At 34.2% G+C, this 17,418-nt stretch overlaps 1 protein-coding gene across 1 annotated transcript; it reads left to right on the top strand.

The window, feature by feature from the left end:
* The first annotated feature begins 421 nt into the window (after positions 1–421).
* LOC129743768 (protein-glucosylgalactosylhydroxylysine glucosidase-like) lies at positions 422–17,416 on the top strand. Its single transcript, XM_055735923.1, has 4 exons — positions 422–660; positions 746–2,272; positions 8,289–8,770; positions 17,140–17,416. The coding sequence occupies exons 1-4, from the start codon at positions 566–568 to the stop codon at positions 17,322–17,324; spliced, it is 2,289 nt and encodes a 762-aa protein (XP_055591898.1). The 5' UTR covers positions 422–565; the 3' UTR covers positions 17,325–17,416.
* Positions 17,417–17,418: the final 2 nt, after the last annotated feature.

The following is a 17,418-nucleotide window of genomic DNA, read 5'->3' as shown; positions in this document are numbered from 1 at the left end:
AAGAAAAAGAGAACCAATCAAAATCCACCAATAGATAGCGCAAATATAGTCGAGTAACTTTGTCGCAGACACCGGAGAGCTACAACCAACCCTCTGGCCTGCAGTCAATTTTGACCACAAAAGTGTGGTTCCTAGCCCACTGTGCGTTGTTTGAAAAAAAATTCTAGAGATAAACACTAGCCAAAAATTGTATGTACCTACATTGAAGAGTTTTTGTAAAAATAATTCGTGGTTTTTGCGATACATTTTTCAAGTGTGAAATTTAACCCAAACTGCAACGATATGTTTTGTGTTCAAGTTCCAAGAAATTTCAGCTGACCCTTAGCTACAGTCATCACATTTTATCTCGGCCCGTATATCTTATCAAGCGCGCCAAATAACGGTCGATACCTGATAACAAAATTTTAATCACTTTTTTCGGGGGAAAGCGATTGAACCGAAAATGCATTTCCAAAGCCGAAATGAGGAAACACTCATTTCATTCAAAGCCGCGAAACAAGTGAGAGGATAGCTGTAAGCCGTGTTAGGTGTTAACTGTTAAGGCTGTGAAGTGGAATATTTCTCAATGGGTGGGTTGTCGATAGGAAAATGTGCGTTGCTGGCCGGGATAATTTCGTTCGCGACCGGAAATGACTCAAATTTTCGGTTGCCGTCATCGACGTAAGTTATGAGTTTTGGATTTTTGTATAAACATATGACCAATATGATAGAATTACTATTAACTTTGATCTTTTGTGATTTGAAGGTTTCCGGCACGAAATGAGCGTCCAGTTTTGAGCAACGGTAACCTTGGCTTTGAAGTATTCGGTGACAGTGTATTTCTAAATGGAGTCTACAATGGCCTTCGATCTCAGAGTAAGCGGGCTCGGATTCCCAATTACGCCAATTACCAATTTGAACATTGTGCTAACCCTCAGTTGAATCCGCCGAACTGTGCCTATCAGCTTGACATGCAATACGGTCGGTTCCGGACCGTTTACAATGACCCTGGGAGGCGATTTCGCGTTACTCACGATGTCTACGCTCATCGTTACTTCACTCATTCGATAGTGAATCGATTCCGGTTGGAAAAATTAACGGCAGACCAGAATGAGCTTTCGATTCAAATTCAGCTCAATCAAGGAGCTGGTTCAGGGGATATAAATTTCCGTGATCCGGAAAGATTCACCAACCGTGAAGATCTGTTTTGGGTGCACTGCGGTAGAACCAATCAAGTAGAAGAACCCATGCATCAAAACGAAGGAAGCGAAGTATGTGTGTTCCATTCAGATGTTCCGCAAAAACTCACTGTTCCAAGCGATAGAACATCTCAAGAGATCCTTCTGTACGCGACATTCGCCAGGGATCGTGCCACTGCTATGATGGAAATGGTTTCGTTGACGGTAGTGAACCCCGAGCAACACCATCTCACCCAAATGGAAGCAGATTGGAGTCAATACGGAATAACCGTTGAAGGCAACGATGAACTTGATCGAGCGATTAAAGCGAGCACCTTTCAGTTATTCAGCAACATTGCTCCTCGGCAAAGTCACTACATTTTGATCCGGTATATGTATGGTTTGTCCTCGTCTGGAATCGGCGGAGATGATTTCAATGGTCATATATTCTACGACAATGATCTCTGGATCATTCCCACGATTTTATTATTTAACCCCGAAGAAGCGAGAAGACTTTTATTCTATCGTACAAGAACTTTCAACACGGTTCTAAGCCAGAACGCCGTTGAACAGGGCCATTCAGGGTGGCGCTTCCCTCGAGCCAGTGGCTTCACCGGCATCGAACTATCCCAATCAGATACCGAGGCTAGATTAGAACATCACACCACGGCGGATGTCGCGTTTGCTCTAAGGCAGTATCTGTACGCAACGGACGATCTTAGCTGGTTCCAGATTAATGTCTGTAGAATCGCCTACCAAACCGCACTGTTTTGGAAGAATCGTGTCCACTACAACAGTAATTCAGACAAATACGACATCCGACATGTTACCGGACCCGATACGACCCATTCGAATGTGACCAACAATGCTTTCACCAACATGGTTGCGGCGCACAATCTGTTTCTGGGAGAATTCGCCGGATGTATGTGCCAAAGCTCGCTGGGACTGCGAAACGAAGAATGGAAGGAACTGGTCCTAGTGGCGAAAAGTATTTCGATGCCTTACGATGCGGTGAATGACTACCATCCCCAGTTCGAGGGTTACTCAAGGGGAAGCCCAGTCGGGCAAGCGGACGCCGTCATGTTGAATTTTCCACTCGGAATGGATATGGATAGGTAAATATTTAGGAAAAATATGCCATCTGGCTTGAATCTCTTTTAACGATTCTACTACACGTAGTAAATTTTTGGCGAGTTGTGAATCCAGCTCATCCGGTATAAAGAGTGAATTTTGAGCGATTAGATGTTTTTAAGACTTGTAGTTTTTTCAGGAACATACTTAAAAAATTCCTCTGGCTCCTAATCAAGTTTGAGTCTTTAATTTTGCATCATTAAAGGGCGAACACGAAATTATTGTGACACCGAAAATGTCATGCCAATTTTCAAGACAAATAATTCAAAAATCAAAAGGAAATCAATAGATGAAACCTTGAGTGTAAAATTAAACGCATTTTCGTTTGATGCTCTCCATCGAAGTCTTTACAGTGTCATCCAGTTTCTCATTTTTTTTTTTCATTTTCTTGAAATGTCTTTGCCATCTTTGACTGTCTTCTTGCTCTTCCGAAGTTCCCGCTTCATTATTGCCCAGTACTGCTCCACCGGGCGCAGCTTCGGACAGTTTGGCGGGTTCATCTCCTTTGGAATAAACTGGACAGAATTGGCCTCATACCACTCCAGGACACTTTAAGAATAGTAGCATGAGGCCGAATCCAGCCAAACAAGCGGAGCTTCGTCGTGCTGCTGCAAAAACGACAAAATGCGCTTTCGAGGCACTCAGGTTTGTAGATCTTGCCATTTGTCCTTTGCCACGAAAGGCTCACTCTTCAGTCCGCAAGAGCAAATGGCCTGTAAAACGAGATATTTTGAGGCGAACCTTTTTTCTTCTTAAATTTGTCGTCCACACCGAACTTGCTCTTACCGGTGAAAAACTCCAACCCCGGAATTTGCTAAAAATCGGCTTTTATATAGGTTTCGTCGTCCATCACACAGCAGCCATATTTTGTCAGCATCTTCTCGTAGAACTTCCGTGCCCGAGTTCTAGCAGTCAATTGTTGCCGCTCATCGCGGTTTGGGATGCTCTATACCTTGTATGTATGTAGTCCAGCTCTCTTCTTGTAACGGTTCCTCTTATATCTGAACTAAAACGCAATCTATGATTGATTTTCACGACCAGCTCATGAAACAACGATGATTTTGTTGTGGATTTCACACTTCCCAATTCTCTCAAAATTGCAATCCAAGAAAATGGTGCAATTTAAATTTTAAGATAAGCTCATATTAATATTTGAAGTCATGCTCTTTATATTCTTACATAGAATCGAAAAGTAAAATATAAATTTGTCCAACATAATTTTGACTTAGAAACTAAATATTCTTAAATCTATGCCTTTTCTTCTCCTTAATACGCCACTCGTCGGGGCCCCGGGATTCCTCCGCAATCAGCTACTTCAATGTGATATTCACACTCATGCACTGCTACCTTCTGCTACTTCCTTATCGTAAGCAGTGATGTCAACCTTCCAGATTTTCTCTGGATCTTCCAAACTTTTTGGACTTTTGTCAGACATTTTTTTAGGTTTCCAGACTTCCAGACTTTTGTCATTTCTTCCAGGCATTACCAGACTTTTGAGTTTCGACATGAATTTTCTGACAAAACAATCAAAATTCAAAATTTTTGTTGCAATATGGCAGGAAATGATTCGAATCAGTAATTGAAGAGTGAGGAATGCCACGAAGATGGTAGTAAAACTGGAAGTAAAGCATACCATAAAACGTTGTACCGCGACATCACCAAAATAGTCGCAGGCATTGATAGTGTATAGAATGTATGGTTATTATTAAGTAACGAGTGAAATTCCCTGGACTGCAGCGATCTGACGACTAAAAAAATAAGGTTACCTATGAAGAGTTCGTCATCCAGACTTTTCGAGACTTTTCCAGACATTTTTTGAAAATCTTCCAGACATTTCTGAAAAACAGTTGGCATCACTGATCGTAAGTCCTCGATCGGTCTGCATGTGCGATAGGGCTTGGCGAATGGTTCAAAATCAGCTGCTTCGTTGTCACACTAGCACACAAGCAGTTCGCTAAGCCAGTACTTCCTTAGTACAGCCTCTGTTTACATGCGACGTCCTCATCAGCTGGATTCTTCCGATCACACCGATCCAATTTCAATTGGATTATTCCAGGTTGCCTTCTGCAAGGCTATCTGCTCTCAGCTGTGGTGGAAGTGAGTCTGACCCCACTTCTAGCACGAACACACACGCTGGACTGGACAGTCGGCATATGCTGATATCACTAAAACACTAGAGGGGGAGATGTTTTCGGACCAAACACTCTTCCCTTGGAATTCCAATGGCACCTTACAGCTTATCCAAACAGGATGTACCTACACGACCGTAATGCTCTTCTTGTTCCTCCAAACTGCACCTAAACAAAAGCCCTGCAGGCAAGAAAATTGTCAGTAAGCATCAAAATGACTGAATTGATCACGTCCTACCTCTCAGGAGGGCTTTGACGAAGTAGTGGTGCTTCTAATCGGGAACGCAGCGATGGTGCGCCCCTCAGTTGAGATGTATTTCTTAACTAGAAAATTCACTTTTAGTAATCTGTTCCAACAAAACTCAACACACTTTGCTACCTTTCGTTGTGTATGATGTTCTTTTAAGGTCCACTGCTATCGTGTGATGCTAATGAGATGTGTGCCTGGCTGCAATCTTAATCTCCTTTCCTGGAGATGAGGGGTGCTGATCGTGCTGATGGAATCGAACCTTGGAGGGATGGTCACGTTAGTTTTGATGACTTTAATATTGACAGTGAACTTACGTTTTACCTTTCTCGCTGTTGTGATGCTCGTGATCGTTTTGTCGCTGGATCTACTTCCTAGCAGACTTGGGGTGCTGATCTAGTCGAAGCTTGGGTGAAGACATAATAATGTTAGCTTGACGAATTCAATGATTGTGAATGAATCGTTTTACCTCGTTGTTTTGGTGGGGTGAGCTCGGTCAGTCACCTCGTGCGACTATGTAGAACTTACGATGACGGATTTGTTCAAAGTGCCTTTTGTAAAGGGAAATTAAACTTTTGACTAGGGTCAACACGACTTCGTATTAGATCACCTTCAATTGGCGTATATCCTCGATGTACAGATTTGATCACTTCGCACTTCGGGCAAACAATAGTCAATTTCCGCGTAGTATCACAAAAGTATCAACCACAGTCGGCTGTTTTTCGTTTTCGTTACGACGGAAGTTCCTCTGACAGTTCATTCGATGACAATGGGTGGCTCAACGTTCGAATAGCTTAATGTTGGGGTGGCTCAACGTGCGAATGATCATCATTTGGATGCGCAGGCTTTTGCCGATTTTCAGTGGTTCTTAAATTCTACTCTGGTATTAAATTTGTATACGGTGATATTCTTTGCATTCTGGACGTAGCTCTGTGAAATGCCAATCTTTTTAGCCAAATCACGGCTCAAGACGTAGATATTTGCTTTAATCATCCGCTTCACCTTTCCCTCCGTCTTTTTGTTCTCCGGTCCCGGTTTTCTTCCAGTTCCTTCGCCGTGGTCCAACGTAAACCGCTCCTGGAACCACTTCAACACTCTGGAGAAGGTTGAATGATGAATGTTCAACATTTTTTCCAACTGGCGGTGCCACAGGTCAGGAAATTTCAGGTGTTTGGAAAGAATTTGTTCTCTCGACTAGCGTTGGTGCACTTCCATTTTCGTTGAATCGAAAAACACGACTTCGTGACAGCATATAAACAATACACATCACATCGGTTGATTTTTAGCCAGTCGTAAAAAATGTATGCCCTGTTGAGTGTGCCGCAATAATTTCGTGTTCGCCTTTAACTTTGAACTGGCCTCCCCGTTCTCTGGATAATACTGTGTCACACTTTTTTTTGTGGGCATATTTAAAAGTAAAATATACGCCTGTAAACTAAGGCACATTGAAGAACTTTAAGCTAATATACGAGCTGGAGTAGCTTCTATGTATAAAGCCCGGTCATTTTTAAATTTCTCCAACCCTGGGGTCTAGAAAGCTTCGTTTTGGCTCAAAATTCACCCATGATTTTTTGCAGTATTTTTAATTTAACGTTTACATGAGTAAATTTGAACATTTCGGTTTGTATGGGAAAGTTGGAAATTGTGTACTGAAAAATCAACATCATTCTGTGGAACCAAGCATGCTAATGGTTTTGTGCTAATTTATAAATTCTCTAGAGGTAATTTTCCGTTGAACAACTTTGTCGAAGATCGTAACTTAGTATTTTATTGGACAAAAAAGTTATTAGGTGTTGAATGGGGGTATGTCTTTGATATTGAAAAATAATAAATTCAATGGACATCACTGCTGGGTGCCTAGCGAGGTATTGCATAACCAACCCCCTGGCAACTTGACGTTTCCCATACAAATCGCGTGTGCCAGTTTTTTCTGGTTCTCTGGTTCTGTCAAAGCGAAAATCAAGCGGCTTAACATGACGGAAGGACACATATCGAAATATTTTTTATTTCAATTGATTCAAGAAATGGAAAAACGATTCAAATTTAAAAATTTTTGCTCAGTTATATGTAAAATGAATCTGTTTTCGAAAGTTCAGTCGAAGTCGAACACAAACGTAAATCTGTGTGTCCTTTATTAGGTTTTAAACTTCTGGACTGGTCAAAATAATTCACTGAAATACGGCTGTTGTTTGGGACAAGTATCCCTTCCACCGAAACTATTGAGGACAACCGCACACAATGAATGTAAAACAAAACATTACAACAACAATCATCAAGTGATTTTCATTAACTGCGATACATATGATAATTCTAGATAGGCAAAATTTTCATATTATATCAGAACATTTCCCGTTTTATGGAAAAACTGTTCTTATACAATATAAAAACAGGTAGATTATTGAATGAAAATAATAATTTCGCTTGAATCTTTTTTTCATTCATTCGAAAGTTATGAATTTGCTTGATTCGCACCACATTTGATGATGTGCCCTTTCTATACGCATGGCACGAAAAGTATGTAAACAAGCGGTACACATGCGACATCTGCGATTTTGAATCAGGCACACGAAACTCGCCAGAACTGTCAAGTTGCCAGGGGGTTGTGCATAACCTATTTTATGCAATACTTCGCGAGGCACTATCAGTGGTGTCAATTGAATTTATAGTTTTTCAGTGCCAAAAGACATATCCCGGTTAAACAGCTAAAAACTTTATGCCCTAATAAGATACGAAGTTACGGTTTTTCAGCGGAAAATTTCTTTTAGAGAATTTATAAATTAGCACAAAAACCATTTGCAGGCTCGGTTCCACAGAAGAAACAAAATTGATGTTGACTTTTCAGTACAAAATATTCAATTTTCCGATATAAACCAAAAAATTCAAATTTACTCATGTAAACTTTACTTAAAAATTCTGCAAAAAACTATTGATGAGTGTTGAGCCTAAACGTAGTTTTTTAGACTCCAGCGTTTGCGAAATTCAAAAATGACCCCAAATCGACTCAATCTACTGTTATATTTTCAGTAAACCAGATGTGTCTATTTGTATCCATATTTAGAACATGCAGGAGTCTCTAAATCCATAACCACATTTTTGAAAAGCAAAAGTTTCGGGAACGTAAGTGGAGATGGATTGGGCACACGCTGCGAAGAGATGAAAACGAGATTTGCAGAGAGGCGCTAGATTGGAGTCCAGAAGGTCATCGAAGAAGAGGCAGACCCAGAAACTCGTGGCGGCGAAGCCTAGCCGCTGAAATCCGAACTGTCGACGAGAATCTTGACTGGGACCAGGTGAAGACGCTGGCTCCGGATCGTCAACAGTGGAGGTCTTTTACAACGGCCCTATGCACCGGAGGATCGGCGCGGGATCATTAAGTAAATGCTGAAGAAAAGTTTCACAAAATTCAAACCTACAACAAGTGACTAAAAGATTTTTTTCTCATCAACTTTAAATTTTCTAACATGGAACATTAAATCATTTATTTACATTTATAATTGATAGTATTCAGACTTAAGCTTTTTCGTTGGAGAGATGCTGGAAGTACTTGATGCTTCTCTAAAACTGCCATACTCTTATGCAGAGCTAGAATGAAAATTCCATTTTTTAATAATTTTATTCGAACAGCACCACCAAACACAACGATCTGGACTTCTACAGCAGATCAGTTGGGGTAAATTCGCGTGCCACAACATGGCCAATGTACACCATCGGATGGCTGGACCTGGATGAACCGGATCGGGCTGCTGCTGAATTTCAGCGAACCTACCAAAGATTCATGAACCCACCATTTTACGTTTGGCAGGAGTGGTCTTCGCCGGGAAGCGGAGCATCCAATTTTATAACCGGTGCCAGTGGGCTGCTGCAAACCATTCTCAATGGTTATGCCGGAGTTCGCTTGGCGGACGGCAAAATGACACTGAAACCTCGACTGCCACCGGGAACGACGCAGCTCTTCATTCCGGAAATCCACTATATGGGTTTGAAGTTTACCCTCTCGATACATGGCACTGGATTCAATGTAATGTTTACTGTTACTCCTGATGCCCCGACGAGTTCCCTGAAGATTATCATCGATGGCAGCGAAAGCCAACCCTGCACGTGTATGCGTAAGTTCAAAACTTTATGTATTTTTCATTATTTTTAATTTTTTTTTTCGAATTGTGTATGGCATGTGCAATACATTTGATTTCCTCAACTAAATTTCACTTGTTGCTTGTCTAAACGCTTTTAGTTTTGAAATTTGAAGAAAGACATCTATATATATAAAAAGCAATTATCTGTATGTTTGTTTGTTTGTTTGTTTGTTTGTTTGTCCTCTATAGACTCAGCCGTCTTAAGAGCTAGAGATCTGAAAATTGGCATGGATGCTCATTAGGACCAGGAATGATGAAAAATGATTTTAGATTTTTGGACGACCCCTTCTGAAGGGGGCCGTCCATACAAGACAAATATTGTTTTCACGTTATTGACGTTATTTTCCGTCGGATTGTGATGAAAATTTGCACATGAGTGTTTTGAGAGACAAGCAATCGATTACAGTTATCAAATTTAGGGTTAAGGGTTAGCAAAAGGGGTCGTCCATATCCACTGATTAATGTTTTTGCGATATTGGCTTTATTTTACATTGGATTGTGATGAACATTTGCACATGAGTGTTTTGAGAGACGAGCAATCGATTACAGTTATCAAATTTAGGGTCAGGGGTCGGTCAAAGGGGTCGTCCATATCCACTGATTAATGTTTTTGCGATATTGGCGTTATTATACATCGGATTTTGATAAAAATTTGCACATGAGTGTTTTGAGAGACGAGCAATCGATTACAGTTATCAAATTTAGAGTCAGAGGTCGGCCAAAGGGGTCGTCCATATCCACTGATTAATGTTTTTGCGATATTGGCGTTATTATACATCGGATTGTGATGAAAATTTGCACATGAGTGTTTTGAGAGACGAGCAATCGATTACAGTTATCAAATTAAGGGTTAAGGGTCAGCAAAAGGGGTCGTCCATATCCACTGATTAATGTTTTTGCGATATTGGCTTTATTTTACATTGGATTGTGATGAACATTTGCACATGAGTGTTTTGAGAGACAAGCAATCGATTACAGTTATCAAATTTAGGGTTAAGGGTTAGCAAAAGGGGTCGTCCATATCCACTGATTAATGTTTTTGCGATATTGGCTTTATTTTACATTGGATTGTGATGAACATTTGCACATGAGTGTTTTGAGAGACGAGCAATCGATTACAGTTATCAAATTTAGGGTCAGGGGTCGGTCAAAGGGGTCGTCCATATCCACTGATTAATGTTTTTGCGATATTGGCGTTATTAAACATCGGATTGTTATGAAAATTTGCACATGAGTGTTTTAAGAGACGAGCAATCTATTACAGTTATCAAATTAAGGGTTAGGGGTCGGCCAAAGGGGTCGTCCATATTTACTGATAATGTTTTGGCGATATTGGCGTTATTATACTCCGGATTGTGATGAAAATTTGTACATGAGTGTTTTGAGGGACCAGCAATCGATTTCAAGTTTCGAATTGCGGATCAGAAGTTGGCTGAGGGAGTCGTCCATACCCAACTTTAATGTTTTTGCGATTTTGACGTTATTCTACATTGGATTGAGATGAAAATTTCCGCATAGGAGTTTTGAGGGACGTTCTTTTGCTTTCAGGTTTCAAATCTTGACTCAGGGGTCGGCAAAAGGGATTATTATCTGTTCACTGATTTAACGATATTCTCTTGATTGAGCATAGAATTGTAATGAAAATTGACACATGGGAGGTTAACAGAAAAGATAATTGATTTCACGTGTCAAGTTTTGAATCGTGGTCAAAAAAAGGCCGTCCATGTTAGTTGCTCACTGTTTTCGTGATATTGTCGTGATCATGCATCGGATTGAGATGAAAATGTTCAGATGAGGATTATAAACTATGAGCAATTGACTCCAGGTAGCATGTTCTGTGTCAAGGGTCAACAAAAAGGGCGTCTTTATTCACTGTTCACTGTTTTCGAGTTCCTGACGTTACATATAAATTGTAAAGAAAATACGGCAAAAGGGAGTTTTGAGGAACGTAAAATTGGTTTCAATTATCGAATTTCGGGCCATGGGACAGAAAAAGGGAGTTTCATTGAAAGTTCAGTGTTTTGTGCAATAATTTTGTTGGAGGCAGTTAATTGATACCAATTTAAGTGTGAAGGTCAAGCAAAGAGTCGTGCACATAAACAAATAGTACATGTTTCTGCCATAATGTCTAGATTTTGCAACCGATCGAGAAGAAGAGAGTGTTATAAATTTTAATAAAAAGCCAATCAACCGTTTAATTTGAATTTCAAGTAATAGTAACAGTAGCGACTTTAAACACTGTTGAATTTTTTCCCCAAAATTGTCGAAAGAATGTTTCGAATTCATTTTCTAAACTCATTTTGACGTACCAATGATTTAAAGCGAAACGAAGTTCGTACGGGATCAGCTAGTGTTACTATAAAAATTGATAATTAAGCTTCAGTCGCTTTCTTATTATCAACTAGTTTACATAACATACAATTAGGCGTATTTTTAATCAAGCCATTTAGAGCAATCGATGATCAATCAACCATAAATTTCAGTTCATGATAAGAAGGAACACAGCGAAAGACAAAGAAAACAAAAAAGACAAAAAAGACAAAAAAGACAAAAAAGACAAAAAAGACAAAAAAGACAAAAAAGACAAAAAAGACAAAAAAGACAAAAAAGACAAAAAAGACAAAAAAGACAAAAAAGACAAAAAAGACAAAAAAGACAAAAAAGACAAAAAAGACAAAAAAGACAAAAAAGACAAAAAAGACAAAAAAGACAAAAAAGACAAAAAAGACAAAAAAGACAAAAAAGACAAAAAAGACAAAAAAGACAAAAAAGACAAAAAAGACAAAAAAGACAAAAAAGACAAAAAAGACAAAAAAGACAAAAAAGACAAAAAAGACAAAAAAGACAAAAAAGACAAAAAAGACAAAAAAGACAAAAAAGACAAAAAAGACAAAAAAGACAAAAAAGACAAAAAAGACAAAAAAGACAAAAAAGACAAAAAAGACAAAAAAGACAAAAAAGACAAAAAAGACAAAAAAGACAAAAAAGACAAAAAAGACAAAAAAGACAAAAAAGACAAAAAAGACAAAAAAGACAAAAAAGACAAAAAAGACAAAAAAGACAAAAAAGACAAAAAAGACAAAAAAGACAAAAAAGACAAAAAAGACAAAAAAGACAAAAAAGACAAAAAAGACAAAAAAGACAAAAAAGACAAAAAAGACAAAAAAGACAAAAAAGACAAAAAAGACAAAAAAGACAAAAAAGACAAAAAAGACAAAAAAGACAAAAAAGACAAAAAAGACAAAAAAGACAAAAAAGACAAAAAAGACAAAAAAGACAAAAAAGACAAAAAAGACAAAAAAGACAAAAAAGACAAAAAAGACAAAAAAGACAAAAAAGACAAAAAAGACAAAAAAGACAAAAAAGACAAAAAAGACAAAAAAGACTAAAAAGACTAAAAAGACTAAAAAGACTAAAAAGACAAAAAAGACAAAAAAGACAAAAAAGACAAGAAAGACAAAAAAGACAAAAAAGACAAAAAAGACAAAAAAGACAAAAAAGACAAAAAAGACAAAAAAGACAAAAAAGACAAAAAAAAACAAAAAAAAAAAAAGACAAAAAAGACAAAAAAGACAAAAATGACAAAAAAGACAAAAAAGACAAAAAAGACAAAAAAAAAACAAAATGTTAAAATATATAAAATAGACGAAAAAATATTTCAAAAAGTTTGGAATTTTTGTAATTTAATTTAATGTTATTCTTAAATTTAATATTAATTAAATGATTTAAAAAATATTTAAAAAGATTTTTAAAACGTTCAAGCAAAGATTGAAAAAAAGATGGAAAAATGGTGAACGTTAAAAAAAGTGACAAAAGTTGCAAAAATATGAATGAATATGAAAAATTATGCAAAAAGATGAAACAAGATGAAAAATGATAAAAAAAATATGAAAAAAGAGTTCTAAAAGATGAAAAAAGATGAAGAAAGATGAAAAACAAAAAATTATTAAAAAAAAGAAAGTAACCATAAGCACTACAACAGCAGTTAATATCGCCCATACTGCCTCATGGAGCTAAGAGAGAATAGAGATGTTCTAAAGCTGTTTTTAAATAGCATTTTGAGGAATTATTCTGCCGTTCCAAGCAAGATTGTCTTATTTGCAAAAACATGCAGTCGAGAAAAACGCGATGGTAGTTCAGTCAATATTTTCAGTTTTTCATATTGATAAAATTTACAATGCAATCTGTCAAAAAAGCTACATTTCCTACGACAGCCTGAAAGCTGTAGTCAAAATTGCTTCGTGTGACACTAGAAGAGCCAGTTTCTAGCAAAAAAGTTAATATAACCCTAAAGTTACATGGGACACTCTTGCGCAGAACGGCAGTAATTAGTGTTTATGGTTTTTTTTTGGTATAAAAGATAATAAAAGATGAAAAAGTTAAAAAATTATAAAAGATTTGAAAAGATCCAAAATGATTTAAAAGATTTAAACAGATTGAAAATGATTTCAAAAAAATTGAAAAGGTTTGAAAAGATTTAAAAAGATTTAAAAATATTTAAAAACATTTAAAAAGATTTAAAAAGATTTAAAAAGATTTAAAAGATTTGAAAAGATTAAAAAAGGTTTCAAAAGATATAAAAAGATTGAAAAAGATTTAAAAAGATTTAAAAAGAATTATAAAAACTTAAAAAGATTAAAAAGATTTAAGAAGATTTAAAAAGATTTAAAAAGAATTAAAAAGATTTAAAAAGATTTAAAAAGATTTAAAAAGTTTTTTAAAAAAATTAAAAAGATTTAAAAAAAATTAAAAAGATTTAAAAAAAATTTAAAAGATTTAAAAAGGTTTAAAAAGATTTAAAAAGTTTTAAAAAGATTTAAAAAGATTTATATAGATTTAAAAAATTTAAAAAGATTTTAAAAGATTTAAAAATATTTAAAAAGATATGAAAAGATTTAAAAAGATTTAAAGAGATTTCAAAGGATTTAAAAAGATTTAAAAGGTTTAAAAGGATTTGAAAAGATTTAAAACGATTTAAAAAGATTTAAAAAGATTTAAAAAGATTTAAAAAGATTTAAAAAGATTTAAAAAGATTTAAAAAGATTTAAAAAAATTTAAAAAGGTTTAAAAAGATTTAAAAAGACTTAAAAAGATTTAAAATGATTTAAAGAGATTTAAAAAGATGTAAAAAGATTTAAAAAGGTTTAAAAAGATTAAAAAAGATTTAAAAGGATTTAAAAAGATTTAAGAAGATTTAAATAGATTCAAAAAGATTTGAAAAGATTTAAAAATATTTAAAAAGATTTAAAAAGATATAAAAAGATTTAAAAAGATTTAAAAAGATTTAAAAAGATTTAAAAAGATTTGAAAAGATATAAAAAGATTTAAAAAGTATTAAAAAGATTTTTTAAGATGGAAAAAGGTTTCAAAAGAATTTAAAATATTTTAAAAGATTTGAAATGCTTTAAAAAGATTTTAAAAGATTTAAAAAGACTTAAAAAGATTTTAAAAGATTTAAAAAGATTTAAAAAGATTTAAAACGATTTAAAAAGATTTAAAAAGATTCAAAAAGATTTGAAAAGATTTAAAAAGATTTAAAAGGATTTAAAAAGATTTAAAAAGATTAAAAAAAATTTAAAAAAATTTAAAAAGATTTAAAAAAATTTAAAAAGATTCAAAAGATTTGAACAGATTTAAAAAGATTTAAAAAGATTCAATAAGCTGTAAAAAGAATGAAAAAGATTTAAAAAGTATTGTAAAGATTTAAAATGATTTAAAAAGATTTAAAAAGATTTAAAATGTTTTTAAGGATTTGAAAAGATTTAAAAGGTTTAGAAAAATTTAAAAATAGTTAAAAAGATTTTAAAAGATTTAAAAAGATATAAGAAGATTTAAAGAGATTTAAAAAGATTTAAAAAGATTTAAAAAGATTTAAAAATATTTAAAAAGATTAAAAAAGATTTAAAAAGATTTAAAAAGATTTAAAAAGATTTAAAAAGATTTAAAAGGATTTAAAAAGATTTAAAAAGATTTAAGAAGATTTAAAAAGATTTAAAAAGATTTAAAAAGATTTAAAAAGATATAAAAAGATTTAAAAAGATTTAAAAAGATTTAAAAAGATTAAAAAAGATTTAAAATGATTTAAAAAGATTTTAAAACATTTTATGAAGAGAATAATAAATTCAAAAATTCCATAATCTTGAGATGTCCATACTAAAATAGACATCACTTTTCACCGATGAGGTCGATAAATTCAAGTAACAGATTTAAAAAGATTTGAAAAGATTTAAAAAGATTTGAAAAGATTTAAAAAGATTTAAAAAATTAAAAACAAAAAACAACGATGCGAAGGATGAAAAAATATGAAAAAAATTGAAAAAGACCGAAAAGACGAAAAATAATGAATAGATAGAAAAAGATAAATAAAAATTATTTTTTTGCATTTATTTTGGATCGTTTTTGGCATTCGGGTCCGTAAATAAAAAGTTGAAAAATGATTGAAAAAGAGAAAGTTTTAAAAATAGGGAAAAAGAAAAATTATGATGATGAAAGATGAAAAAAGCATAACAATGAAAAAAAAAATTGAATCAAAAGATGAAAAGAATGAAACAACAGTGAAAAGTTTTTGAAAAAAAGAAGAAAAAAAACAGATTAAAAATAATGAAAATCGATGAAAAGAAACAAATGAAAGCGATTAAAATTATGAAATGAGATGATCGTTTAAAAAAAAAAGAAAATGGAAAAAATATTATAAAAAATAGAAACCAATGAAAGAAAAATATATAATAAAGATGAATAAGTTGAAAAGATGAAAACAACCAAAGTGATGGAAAATTATGTAATATATTTAATAAAGGTATATTTAATAACTAAAGGAAGAAATTAGGTTAAAATGATAGAAAAATTGAAGAAATGGAATCAAAACTGAAAAAAGAGAAGGTGATTAAAATTCAAAATAAAAAAAACCAAAGAGAAAGTTTTCTAAAAAAAGAAAATAAAATTAAAATGGAAAATTCATACAAAAATTATAAAATAAATATGCAAAAAGCTAAAGAACTAGAAAAGATGAAAAAAGGCGTCAAAAAATTAGAAAAATAAAAAAGACTTAATATGCCAAAAAAGGGTTTGTGTAACTCTCACAGTCAAGGAACAAGAAAGAATGACCTTAATGGGTTAAATTCCTATAAAAATAGAAAAAAAGGAAGAGAGATGAAGAAATTCGCAAAAAATGTGTTTTCGATGTGACGACTGTCATAGATCACAGATTTTCGAAAATTTCCACAGAATTCACAGTTTTTTTTTTAATAATAAATTTTGGTGTCACAAATGACCTGGAATTTATTATTTCTTGTTAAAATCATGACATTAGAGATGTTAAATGATTTTTTCATGGCAAATTACAAAGATGGATCAATTTGTTAGTGATTTGCATGACTTTTACATGAAGAGGAAAAAAAGGCATCACAGAAAACCGCCACAAAATTTTGAGACAAAACTACAGAATTAGAGAAAAATTATAATAAAAAAAACTGAATACTGATCCTTACTTGGATATCGTTTTTAAAATCAAAATTTAGGCTTTACATTAGCTAAAAAAAAATCGTACAAAGTAATTTATAGGAATTTTAAATAAGAAATTTGAATTTACCAGTAGTATTCTCAATTCATGGATGTCATCTTTGGAATAAGATTGTCTTATGTATTTAGCAGATCCCATTGGACATTGGTTCAAATTTCATCGTAACACACCGTCACGTTGTTTAGTTATTGATGGAATGATAAATTCATTTTCACTCGAAGTTGTTGTCATGGCTTCTTGAAAAATCGTTGACATTTCCAAAGTTTTGTAATTCGAAGAATTTTTGATATTTCAATTGCTCTACGAATTTTGAAAAGCAGCATTTACAAAGGGCCACGGAATCTTTGTTCATAATAGAGTTGGTTTTGACATTTAGTACGCACACTAGCTGAGCGTGTACAGATGAGACGGGACAGTTAACCTTAAAAACTCTCGGTACAAAAAAAACGAACAGCCGGTCGACACACATGGTCGTTTTTGAGGTTGATTGTCCCAAAACTGAAAAGTGTTGGTGAAACAACCAGCATAATATCACAAACACTACCAGCGGTAAATAGGACTATTGAGGGCCACGGAATCTTTGTTCATAATTGAGAGTTGCTTCTACTATCCACAAGATGTCACTGCTAATTCAATCTCAAACTCAGCCGAGTAGTAGTGACACCTGGTGAACTCTAGAAGGAACACACTATTCAAAAATTTTGAATTTGAAAAAATGGCTTCATCAGAATTTTTGTACCTACAATTTTTTATTCTAATGGGTATTAGATTCGAATATCATCAATTCATTAATTTTTCATTCATCTACATTTTTCTTCAACAGATGCAGGACGGGAAACGATCGTCATCGAATACACCCGGCAGCAATCCGTTCCAAATGACTGTAAGCTGCAACCGACAACGGTGAACATGAGGCTGGCTGATCAGGGTGCGGCCACCAGTATCCTGGCGAGCCCAATGGTTTTCCTTGCTCTTCTGCCAGCTGCCCTTTTTAGCAGGTGGTTTTAGTGTGCCTTATATTCATCATAATATTTAATTTTTAGAAAAAAAAGGCGGTATGTCCCTTTGTTACTTGTTAATAAATTTTCAAAATCAACCAATG

This window comes from Uranotaenia lowii, chromosome 2 (assembly GCF_029784155.1).
Source record: "Uranotaenia lowii strain MFRU-FL chromosome 2, ASM2978415v1, whole genome shotgun sequence".
NCBI lineage: Eukaryota > Metazoa > Arthropoda > Insecta > Diptera > Culicidae > Uranotaenia > Uranotaenia lowii.
The sequence above is the reverse complement of the archived record's forward strand: the minus strand, read 5'-3'. Positions and strand labels throughout refer to the sequence as shown.

What these genes read in the sequence shown, in the direction of transcription:
- LOC129743768 (XM_055735923.1), top strand. Translation starts at nt 566, where the DNA reads ATGGGTGGGTTGTCGATAGGAAAATGTGCGTTGCTGGCCGGGATAATT. An exon ending in TTTCGGTTGCCGTCATCGAC is followed by an intron (nt 661 to 745) that starts GTAAGTTATGAG and finishes TGTGATTTGAAG; the next exon opens with GTTTCCGGCACGAAATGAGC. An exon ending in CCAACCCTGCACGTGTATGC is followed by an intron (nt 8,771 to 17,139) that starts GTAAGTTCAAAA and finishes TTTCTTCAACAG; the next exon opens with ATGCAGGACGGGAAACGATC.